Genomic DNA, 12,487 nt, shown 5'->3' on the forward strand with positions numbered 1-12,487 from the left:
TAGCAGGCTCTGTTTTTCTATGTTTGTGGTTAGTAATAAGGCCTTTCGTGCCAAGGTAGGTCAGCAGTTGCTGTATGGTGCTTCTATATGAATTGGTGCTTGGAACTGCTCAGTTGAATGTATACAATCCGGCTTCCTATATAAGTTACTTGGTTTGCCACATTGTGCGCCCTGTGCTGTCCTTTGTGTTGAAACTGGTCAACACCTTTTAGAGACCAGAACCTGGCTTGCTACATTTAAGTTCAGGCTACATCTCTGTTTTCACTTTGAGGACTCAAGTCCAACAGGCCAGTCTCTTGTAGATCTTCAAAACTCTGACTGGTGGACGACCTTAGTAGAACAAAAAATATTAACGTTGGGATTTACACTAGAGTCACTAGCTATGCTGTCTGCCCGAGAAATCTTTCGCTCCTTAAAGCAAAGATTAATTGATCAGGAATTCCAGTATCTCAGCACTGCAGCAAATAAGTCTTGCTCTCCCCACTTTTTTTAGAAATTCCCTTTAACATAGCTAGGGAGGCCAAATACCTGAGTCAGTCTTACCCAACAAGTGAAGAGCTGTCTCTCTGGCAAGGTGCAAGGTGCTTCCTTCAACTGTAGCAACAGGAAGACATCAAAAAATCCCCTACCCCCTCTAGATGCTCTACTGCAGGCGAGCCTGATCTTGTCAGATCTCAGAAGCTGATCGGGTGGGAGACCTCCAAGGAAGACACTGCAGAGGAAGGGAATGTCAAACCACCTCTGCTTGCTCACGTGCCTTGAAAATCTCACCAAGGATCACTATAAGTCAGCCGCAACATGACAGCACTTTACATACACACAACACAATAGCAATCCTAGGGCATAGGTGTGATCAAGGAAAGAGGCAGTATATTATTTCAAAAAACAACTGCTCTGTATTTGGACTTTTTTTCGTGAAAGTAGGGCTGGTTTTTGCAAGTTGGACTCCTGCTTTGAAACACTGATTTTTTTACTTTTCTACCAGTCTACTGCTGCCCACGAGAAAACTGTCATGAGCTCCTCAAATGGACAGCATTAGTAAGTGGAGGCAGCATGCGTGAGGGTTCCTAAATGGACTTTGATTGAAGACCAAACAAATTCACTATAATTTAACCAGAGTCAGGATTTGAGACAAGTGAAATGAAGTTAGTGGGTTGTTGTTAACTGTTCTTCTCTAATAGTAAAGTACTGTAATTTTCTACAGAGTAAGTCATTCATGTAAATTTAAGTAGAAGTATAAGATTACCTGGCAGGCATCTGATTTGCTATTGAGGTAACCAGCACAAAACATATTTTCACTAATGTCCGCTCCATACACATCATAATGTTGACACTTTCTATCAGGAATGATGGGAACAATTGCTTCTTGCAATAATCTAGAATAGCAGGATGCATCTGGTGAAACAAATCATATAGACAAAACTTAATTCCACTTGTGTCATAACTGCCCTGCACAAAAATGATGTTGAAAAGCATGGCCACTATACTGTTTATAAACACTGGCAATTCAGCATTTAAGTGTGCAGGAAATCCCACTGACTCCCTCAATGTGCCCATTGCAATACTCCCTCAATACTCCCTCAATGTGCCCAGTGCAATACTCTTAAAATCATACACCTGAAAGAGAAGCACTAGATAATCATTCACTGTTCTATTTCCAACCAGTTTATCCCATCCTAAAGAATTCCAAATCTCCTTTTCAGAATATCTTCACAAAGAAAATATGTGGTCTTTCTTAGCAGTCTTTCATTGTTAGACTGCTCCAAGTATTAGCAGTAAAATAGAGGCCCAAAAGGATGAAAGTAACTGGACGTTACACAGTCAAAATGTGCTCCCCCACCCCCGCTGATCAGTTGTGTGGCCTGTCAGGATTCAAAGGACTGAGGCATGTCCCGGCACCTGAAACTCCAGTCCGTCACCCAGCTGATCAGCAAAAGAACTAGGGCAGGGAGCAAAGAACTGTGGCAGCCAAATCCCAGCCACCATCACTGCCCATGACTCAGAGTCCCCTCCACAATTCACAAGTAGCAGGGGGTTGCACTTAACCACCAAGTGCCAGATGACACAACAGTTATTGTACTTGCTTTTGTCTGTCCTGAAGCTACTTGTCTGCCACCTTCACTGGTGCCAAGTTCTAATATGACGGAAGAGGAATAAAAAGTTCTCTCTCACACACGCACACAATATATATGAGTTTATAAACCTCTATAATTTCCCTTTTTAGCCATATTTTTCTGAACACAACCCCCCCCCCCCCAAGTCCATAGTCTTTCCTCACAGGAAAGGTTCCCCATGTTTATTTATTTGTTTATTTAAATTTATACCCTGCCCATTCCCAACCGGAGCTGGGTTCAGGGCTGCTACAAGAATTTAAAACATGAAAAAGACTAAAACTTTACAATAAGCTGATGATACTAATAAAACCTAAATTTGAATCCACAGCCAGCAAACAATAATATAGCAGCAACCAACCTATAAGATATATCTCCCCATCTCAACCATGGGCCCTTTACAAGGCATTGTCTGAGTGTGGGGAAAAACAAAACACAAACAAATGAGAGAAAGAAAGGGGAGAGGCTGCACAGTTAGCAATTAATGGGAGGCGAGCAAGAGGGAATTAAGCGAACAGCGGGCGGATTCAACCAACCATTTGATTGCCCTTTTCTGCACCGTTTCCAGCTCTATAGTATGATTTCAAAATTAGGGGTCCAGAATTGTGGACAGTATTTCTAAATTAAGAACAGAAGAATATCACATCACTTCAGCAACCTGCTTCGCACAGTGGCCAACCAGCTGCTCTGGAGGACACACAAGAAGCATAGAGGCCAAAGCCTCCCATGACATTTCCCATTCCTTTTGACCACTAATGGACCTCTCCTCCATTGATCCAATTCCCTCTTAAAGCCATGCAACCTTGTAGCCATCACTATGTTTCCTTGTAGCGAACGCCACATTTAATTACTTATTAAAATACCTGCTTTTGTCTGTCCTCAATCAACTTCATTGGATACACACAAATTCTAGTATTGGGGGAGAAGGAGAAGTTTTCTCTGACACCTCTCTCTACCCATGTATAATATCAATTTCCTCCTTAGTCTTTTTGCTAAATTGAAAATCCCAAGCCTTTCCTCAGAGAAAAGGGGCTCCAACCCTTTAGTTCTCCCTTTCTGCTCTCAAAACTAAAGAAAAAAATTTTTTTCAGAACACGGGTGTATGTGTGTGTGGCAATGTTCATCCAGGATTAGATCGCTTTCAGGGCTGTCCTTGTCCCAAGGATCACCGGGTTTGAGTGTGCTGGCCTAGAGTGGGAGACCTTGGAGAGGTTGACTGTCTTCCTGGTGTATCGGTCACCTAGCACACTGGGGCCAGCCTGTCACAGCTGCTGGAGGCGGTGATCAATTGGACATTGCATTTCCCTAGGCTTATTGTCTTGGGGGACTTCAACATCCATGTGGACACGCCTCATGTTCAGCGGCTGTGGACCTAGTGTCATTCATGGTGACACTGGGCCTCTCCTTGATAAATTATGGCCCCACTCATGAGGCTGGGTTGTATCCTCTGTCGACAGAGTGCCATGGTCCGACTACTATGGCCTGAAAGTCCGGGTGGACTTACCACGCCAACCCTGTCTAGGCAACCGGCTAATTTATGCCCGCCTGCAGAGACTTATGAATCCAATTGGATTTCTGAATGCTCTGCGGGACCCTGAACCCACTGACACCCTTGATGAGCAAGTGGAGGACTCGAACTCCAGGCTCTCCAATGCCATCGAGGTGATTGCTCCCTGGTATCCTCTGCACCCCCGTTCTTGGTTGGCACCTTGGTATACTGAGGAGCTTCGCCGAATAAAATGGGAACTCAGACATCTAGAGTGAGTATGGAGGAAGTCTCGTGACGAGGCTGTGCGAACATCTTATAGGATGTTTATGAGATGGTGATGAAGATGGCAAAGAAGGGTTACTTCTCGTCCTCTCTCGCGTCCGCTAGCTCCCGCCCAGCACAATTATTCCGTATTACTCGGTCGCTTTCCTCCTTGAATGAGGACTCTAAAACTACAAATTCAACTCATAGCTGTGAGGCTGTTACAGCTTTTTTGCAAATAACTACAAATTCAACACACAGCTTTTTTGCAGATAAAGTCACGTTCCTCTGCCTGGACCTTCCTGCCAATTTTGCTACAATTAGTGAACTGGAGGCTCCGTTGCCATCTTCCGGCCCTTTTCTGGACCAAGCAGTTTTCCCTGCTTGCTGAGGCTGATGCTGACAGGGTCCTGGCTGCTGTTAGACCTACTACCAGTCCTCTGGATCGGTGCTTCTCCTGGCTGATTAAAGCAAGTCGGGAGGAGCTACGACCTCACCTGTTGAGTATCATCAAACCCACCTGGGAACACTCCTTGCTCAAGAAGTGTTCCCAGGTGGGTTGAAGAAGGAAGTGGTTGGCCCACTCTTGAAAAGACCATAGTTAGATCCTGGTGATTTGGCCAATTACTGCCCCATTTTGAATCTTTTGTTTCTGGGGAAGGTAATTGATAGGGTTGGTCGATACCAACAAGATTCAGCCCAGATTTGGGCTAATAGGCTCAGATTCGCCGAATCCCAAACCCTGCAGATTCGGACTGCCCCGCATCTGTGGGAACGTCTGAGATATTTGGAGGTTTGTTTTTTTTTTAAAAAAAAAAAGGTGTTTTTTCACGTTTTGGCCTGCAGGGGGCGCATTTTTGTCATATCAGCACAAAAATTTCAGGGTATCATCAGGAGACTGTCCTGATAATACCCCCCACGTTTGGTGCAGTTTGGTTCAGGGGGGCCAAAGTTATGGACTCCCAAAGGGGGTGCCCCTATCCCCCATTGTTCCCAATGGGAGGTAAGGAGATGGTGGCTACCGCTTTGGGAATCCATAACTTTGGACCCCCTGCACCAAACTTCACCAAACTTGGGGGGTGTCATCAGGACAATCTCCAGATGATACCCTGAAATTTTGGTGCCGATATGTCAAAGGAGGAGGAAGAGGAAGAAGAGGAAGAAGAGGAGGAAGAGGAAGAGGAAGAGGAAGAAGATCTGGCAGCTGTGAAATCTACCATAAAAATAGGAATAATAATTTCTTCTTGTTTGCGACACAAGAATATACATAATCCTTGATTTAGGAGTAACAGAAGTACAGACCAAGAGGACTTCAAATAATACCATTTCCCCAGATTTTCATGGGCCCCATGGGTCCCTGGGCAAAAAGACTAGGGGGTAAAACGAAAACTGTTTGTTTAATCTCCCACAGATTGATTTTTGATTCAAAGGATAGTCTAAATTGTTGAAGATAAGATTTGATGGCAAAATCTGGTCAGCTGGTATTTTGCGATCCTCTTTAATGAAAAGTGAAAAAGCTTCAAGGGTTCTGCCCACAACCTGCACACAAACTCTAATCCAAGCAGAGTCATATAATATGGAATACAACCGGAGTCTGCCTAGACCACGGGCAGCAAGTGGCATAGCATAGGAGCTGATTTTGGCAAAAGGACAAGGGCACCTCTGCAAAATGAAGTCAAAACAGGGGATGAAGAGAGTGGGGGTGTGCTCCCCCCACACACACGCATCTGCACACACCACAACAGAAGCCTCTTTGGCAAAGGAAGTAACTCTGCTGGGGAATCAACTGCAGAAAGGTTGTTGTGTACAAGTGATGCTGAGCCATCACTTTTGCTCCCACACACACCTATTTGATGAACTTACTTTCATGCAAGTGGCCCCATCCAGCAATCTGGCATTTATAATTATCAGGAAAGGTCAGCCCCTTTTCTGGCAGGCAGATTGGCTGAACAAACTGGGACTTCACAGCACAGCGCTGATTGGTCTTCTTTAGCTTCACCAAAACTGCCAAAGGAGGGAAACAGATTAGTCGTAAACCCACAAGGAGGAGGTGGGAGATGCAATGTTAGTTATCCTTTACACTTTCCTTTATTGGGGTGCCTCAACCTAACCAATGGAGACAGCCTAATCAAAAATCTGTCACTGTCTGGCACAGGTCGAGGTCTTTCACATTAATTTTGTTGCTTGAGGATACCAGGAATCGAACCTGGGACCTTCTGTATGCAAAGCAGATAGGTGAACTACCATTGAGCTATGCCCCCTTCTTTCAGTTTGGATGCATGGAAGGAGACAAGACTAGGTGTGGTGATTTAGTATGCCCGAATTGCAAAACAAGTCAAATCATGGTGAGATTCGGCTTTTTCAGCTTGTGTTTGGGCTGACCTGAATACCTCTGAATGCAGGATGTTGAACAGAAATTTGGCATTAAGGGGATTTAAAGCTTGAAAGGGAGCCTCGAAAGCACCTAGCCACCTTGGACATGCTTTAAACAAAGTTTCCCTAGCATCTAGTTCAAACTAGAGAATCCCCTCCCAAAGAATCCCCCCAATAATTACCTTACATTGCTGTCCGTGTTGGGGGCTCTCTGCTGTGTTGGGGGGGGGGGGCAGCCTGAAACCCAGCAGCAGCAATGGTGCTATTTGAGCGCTCTCTCTCTCTCTCTCTCTCTCTCTCTCTCTCTCTCTTGTTTTGTAAATTTGTTACCTGGACAACAAATTGGAGAGAGCTGAGTGTGACTCAGCCAATTATTGCCACTGCATTTCTGCTGAGACCTGGCTAGCTAGCCAAGTCTTTGCAGGCCAGTCCGTTTGACATCTGTTCCTGGTAAATTAGTAGAATCTATCATTAAAGATCAAATTATTAAACATGTAGAAAAGCAAGACCTGCTGAGGAAGAGTCAGCATGGCTTTTGTAGAGGCAAGTCCTGTCTTACAAACTTACTAGAGTTCTTTGAGGGTGTAAACAGACATGTGGATAAGGGGGAACCAGTGGACATTGTCTACTTGGATTTCCAAAAGGCTTTTGACAAAGTTCCTCACCAGAGACTGTTGAAAAAACTCAGCAATCAAAGAATAAGAGGGGAAGTCCTCCTATGGATTAAAAACTGGTTGAGGAACAGGAAACAAAGGGTGGGTATAAATGGGAAGTTCTCACAATGGAGAGATGTAGGGAGTGGTGTTCCCCAAGGATCCGTTTTGGGACCAGTGCTCTTTAACTTATTCATAAATGACCTGGAAGTAGGGGTGGGTAGTGTGGTGGCCAAGTTTGCAGATGATACCAAATTATGTAGGGTGGTGAGAACCACAAAGGATTGCGAAGAGCTCCAAGCGGACCTTGATAAATTAGGTGAGTGGGCTAAGAAATGGCAAATGCAGTTCAATGTAGCAAAATGTAAAGTGATGCACATAGGGGCAAAAAATCCAAACTTCACATACACGCTACAAGGGTCAGTGCTATCAGTCACAGACCAGGAAAGGGATTTGGGCATCTTAGTTGATAGTTCATGGGAATGTCAACTCAATGCATGGCAGCTGTCAAAAAGGCAAACTCTATGCTGGGGATAATTAGGAAAGGAGTTGATAATAAAACTTCAAGGATTGTCATGTCCTGATATAAAGCAGTGGTAGCGACCAAGACTTGGAGTACTGTGTTCAGTTCTGGTCGCCACATCTCAAAAAGGACATCAAGAGGTAGAAAAGTACAGAGAAGGGCAATGAGGAAGATTGAAGGATTGGACCACCTTCCTTATGCGGAGAGGCTGCAGTGTTTGAGGCACTGTAGATTGGAGAGGAGCTGTCTGAGCAGGGATATGATAGAAGTCTATCCCTTTATGCTTCGGGTAGAAATTGTTGACAGCGAGAAATTTTTCTCTCTTTCTCACAATACTAGAACCAGGGGGCATTCATTGAAAATGCTGGGGGGAAGAATTAGGACTAATAAAAGGTAACACTTCTTCACACAGCGATGTGATTGGTGTTTGGAATATGCTGCCACAGGAGGTGGTGATGGCCACTAACCTGGATAGCTTTAAAAGAGCTGGGACAGATTTATGGAGGAGAAGTCAATCTATGGCTACCAATCTTGATCCACCTTGATCTCAGATTGCAAATGCCTTAGCAGACCAGGTGCTCAGGAGCAGCAGCAGCAGAAGGCCAATGCTTTCACATTCTGCATGTGAGCTCCCCAAAGGCACCTAAGTGGGCCATTGCGAGTAGCAGAATGCTGGACCAGATGGACTCCGGTCTGATCCAGCAGGCTATTTCTTATGTTCTTATGTTCTTATGTTCTTGAGGGACAGGACACAGGAGGAGGGGAAACTTTTAATCTGGCCAATGAAGTGAGAGGGTAACTGCTCAACACTGCTCCCTGGCCAATCAGGGAACGTTTTTATTCCCTGGGATATTCAAACTCTGAATCCTGAATTTTGTTTGCCCTGCCTGGCTGGCCCAAAAGTATAAATTGCAGTGCTGGTTCCTGCCCAGCCCATTCTGTGCCAGAGACTGCCCTGGGGATAGGGCGGTATAAAAATCCAATGAATGAATGAATGAATGAATGAATGAATGAATGAATGAATGAATGAATGAATGAATGAATGAATGAAGGCCTTTAACTTGTCCCTCCCTCTACCCGGTGACTGCTCTCAGAGCATGCCTTCATGGGACACACCAACCCGGCAGAGGAGACCTGCCTGTAGAGGAGACAACACTGAAGGGTTTTGGTTTTAATTTAACTAACCAAGTTTTACTTTTTTAAAAAATTGGTTTAACTAACACTTAAAAGTTTATTGCTTTCCTGTTGTTGTTTGTTATTTGGGAGGGAGGCTGCGGACATAGGCCCAAAGGGCCAGGGTTGTTCCAGAGTTTAATTTGTGATGTGTTCAATTGTTTTACTGTTGTTAAGTTGCTGCTAGCAGCATTTTCTTTGTTTCATTCAGGTTTTTTCATTTTTTCAGGTGCGGGGAAGGGGGTTAGGCCTTAGGCTAGCCCACACAGACCTGTCTTGGGTTAAAGTCCACTTAAGGAAGGACTGCAGCTTCTGGTTTTCCCTTGTTTTACCATTGGTTTGCTTTTGTTAAATTTTTTTGTATACGTGTCTCCCAGTTTGATTCCACCCCCCCCCCCCAGTGTGCTGCAGCTTCTGTTTTTGCTTTGCTTTTATTTGAATTCGTGTGTGTGTGTTGGTAAAGGTTTGGGTTATTTGAATTTCTCCCTGTGTTTGCTGCTAAGTTGCTTCTCCTTTTCAGTTTGACTAGTCTTAGCTTTTAGTTTCAAACTGTTTGGAGGTTCAGGTTTTGCTTTTCCTTAGAAGTGGTTTCTGTTGCTGGTTTCTGTTTGTTTTCCTGGTAGGTCTTGCTGTGGGCTGAGCGGGTCTGTGGATCTCCCACTTTAGTTTACAGGGGGTTTGTGGGGGGGTTGTGATTCTGTTGCTGTGGTGTTGTGCGGTGGATGGTTTGGTATGAGTCAGGGATGGTAAATGTGTCCCCTGAATTGATCTGAGTATGGCTGTGCCACTGGACAGTGTCTGGGTTGTTAAATGTTGCTGTGGTGTACCTAGTTCTATCATGTTCATTAGATTTTGTTGTACAGTGGCTTTGTTTTAAGAGGTGGAGATGTTAGGGAGGGGAGAGCATACCTCTTCTGTTCTTCTGGAGGGGAAAATGTCAATGTTCCCCTCCATTTAAAACAGTGGGAGGTGTGGATGAGGTGAGGCTTGCTGTTATGCCCAGCTAGCTGTGTGGTAAAGATTTTAATTGGGGGAGGGGCTCTGGGTCTTGCTCTGGGTAGGGGCACAAAATTTCCCACAGGGGTGCTGGTGAGTCTCCTGAAAGGAGTCAAGCAACTTCAGTGAAGTTTGCTTGGGAGGAACAAATGCTATGGGCACCCAATTGAAGGTGAACCTGATGCCCACAGAACGAGTCCCCAAGCACCCAAACTTCAGTAAAGTTAGCTGGTTCCTTTGAGGAGACTCAGCAGCAGCCCTGCAGGAAATTTGGTGCCCCTACCCAGAACAAAAACCCCACTAGAGCCCCCAATAAAATCTCCAGCCCAAAGCCAGCTGGGCATAACAGCAAGTCCCCTCTAAGTCTATGGTGAGAAAAAACAATTTCTTTTTTCCCACCATAGAACTTGCTGAAGAGCCTGGCTGATTCTCTGATCTGACGTGGTTCCATTGTAGCCAATGGGAAATTTCTGGCGGTGTCTGTAGGGTGCACATTTTTCAAGGTAGAGGCACCAAACTTTTGGGGTGGCTTCAGGAGACCCTCTTGGCAAGAGTCCCCAGGTTTGGGGAACTTTGTTTCAGGGGACAATGGGGAGATGGGCCCTACCTTTTGGGGGTCCATAAAAATTGGAAAAAAAACCCCAAAACAAAGTTCACCAAACCTGGGTGCTCTTGCCAGGAGTGTACCCTGGAGCCATCCTGAAAGTTTGGTGCCTCTACCTTGAAAAATGTGCATGTAAAGGATTCAACGGTGTTGATGAGCGGGGCAGCCGCCTGGCCTTGACTGCATTCCATAACCCGGCTGATGGGCCAGCATCTGCGGCGAAGACCTTATCTCTGCGAGAGAGATGAGAACTCCGTTCCCATGGGAATCCGGGAGGGGGGATGGGATGGACAGAGTTATAACCTGTGCTTCTGGCGGGAGACTTTATTCCTGCCACGGCGTGTACGTGAGCTTTCTAGGATGTCTGAATAAACGGTCTTTTACACCCAAAAAGCCTTTTATTTCTGCTTCTATGGAATTCCTTACATTGTGGCAGGAAACTTAGTTCATCTATCTTCCTAGTGCAGTGGACCTCTAGTGTCTCGGCATGGAGAGGTTGAATATTCCTGTGGAAGGTGCGGTAGCCCCCAAAGAGGGCTCCGAGCTTTCCCTTCTGGATTTGGAGGAACGGTGGGAGCTTGAGGGTCACCGCTGGTAACTCTTTCCGATCCTACGTATCGGCCACGAGTCTTCCCCTTACTCCATTGGGGACGAGGGGCCGAGACGCATCATGTGGACTTGCATGAGTCGTTTGGGAAGCTGTCTATGGATCGGCGCCTGTGGATCGGATATTCTGCCCGTTTCCGTGTGGATTACAAAACCTCTCAGATGCAACCTGTCACGGAGGAGGCGGGTCTGACCACCTTTCATCGCGGCAACACAGAGGTCCATTGAACAATTCCTGGATTACGTGATTTTGTTGATGCTCCCAAGAATCCACCGTGGCATAGCACTGGGGCCCGTCCGAAGACCACCCGTTGAAACCGGGACTATATCGGGGATTGGGAGGGTATCCGTACCAGCTTCCCGGATCGGACCCCAGATCCCGATCAGCAGCTGCACCATGAGGTGCCTCGTGGAACCACCCGGTGGAGGCGATGTCCTACATTCTGATGAAGAGGGAATCCGAAGAAAGCCTGCATTCCCATCGGATCTATTCCCCTCCCATCAAAGAGAGCTGGGATGAGGAAGTGGGCCGACTGCGTAGATGCCAAGCAGCATGGGCCCGGGACCGCCAGCTATGGGAAGAGGCAGAGAACGGCAGCTGCAGCAAGAGCGTGAAAACCTGCAAAGACCGGGAACAGCAGCGCCTGCAAAGAAATCCAACTTCGAATTGGACCCGTGCCAAAGACGCGCCGCTGCAACGGCAATATGTGCAGAACCCTATCAGTCCATGATAAAGTCCTGGAACACTCCAAACTGGACTTACAGCTGTCAACGCCTTGGCGTTCAGGCGCTATGCGACGCAAGTGAACTAACTGCAGCTGTTCCAGCGTGGCAGACTGGCCAAACTGGAGCGAGAAAGCAGCCTTGCATGCGCACCAGGATGCCTTTGACTGCATAAGGAGATTTAGCGCTTGGAGAGGGAACTGAAGAAGCAGCAGAACAAGATACCCCAAGTTGGAGTCTACGCTGTCACTGGTACAGCCAACGCCAGAGGGCGACGCTGCTAAGGTCACTGCTACCGGCGCATCTGCCACCTTCCAAGGACCCGGCTCCCACCAGAACACCAGCGGCGCTTGGTACCCCCACTCTCCACGATTCCGGCCCCCCCCCTGCGCCGCTGCCTCAACCTGCGCCAACCGCCCGCCCAGCCCGGTAGCCAAGAGCGATGGAAAGAGGATATTACAGACCTCCAATACCTGCCCGTTTTACGATGGGACCCGGCTTTAAACTTCCTACTTCATCCACTACAACTTCGATGCCCACATGGAGGGACTATGACGATCTGTACCCGGTCTGAACGCGAAAAAATACGGGACATCGGTTCCGTCTTAGATGGGGCGGCAGCCGACTGGTTTGTGACTCTTTTGAATCTGCAAGATGAGGATACTACCGCGACGGTGCCGGGCGTTCCTCCAAGCCTTAAGGGCTGCGCTTTAGATCCGGTGCTGAAAATGGAAGCCATCCGCACCATCAAATCTATTCAGCAAGGCAACCGCTTCGTTTGCAGAATTTGCCCGTGAATTTCGTCGCGGGCTGCTCGAACTCTCCTGAGTGGCCTGGCGCATGAAATGTGAATACTTCTCGGATGCTGTCGACGGCAAACTGCGTTGAAGCGGTGTTTCTAATCGGATCCCGCACTATTGCTGATTGGATCGACTTGGGATCCCAGAGTGGCGTCTCGTTTGGATTACGCTGCGT

The 12,487-nt window shown here is 46.8% G+C and overlaps 1 protein-coding gene across 1 annotated transcript in view; it reads right to left on the reverse strand.

The window, feature by feature from the left end:
* Window positions 1-306: 306 nt before the first annotated feature.
* Window positions 307-12,487, reverse strand: part of HGFAC (HGF activator) — a 57,796-nt gene continuing 45,615 nt past the window's right edge. The window contains exons 12-15 of the mRNA XM_048509543.1: window positions 5,725-5,865; window positions 1,247-1,395; window positions 544-594; window positions 307-330 (exon numbers count right to left, since the gene is read on the reverse strand). Of these exons, the coding sequence (XP_048365500.1) occupies window positions 307-330; window positions 544-594; window positions 1,247-1,395; window positions 5,725-5,865 (365 nt within the window). The remainder of the gene's footprint in view (window positions 331-543; window positions 595-1,246; window positions 1,396-5,724; window positions 5,866-12,487) is intronic.

This window comes from Sphaerodactylus townsendi, linkage group LG10 (assembly GCF_021028975.2).
Source record: "Sphaerodactylus townsendi isolate TG3544 linkage group LG10, MPM_Stown_v2.3, whole genome shotgun sequence".
Taxonomy (NCBI): domain Eukaryota; kingdom Metazoa; phylum Chordata; class Lepidosauria; order Squamata; family Sphaerodactylidae; genus Sphaerodactylus; species Sphaerodactylus townsendi.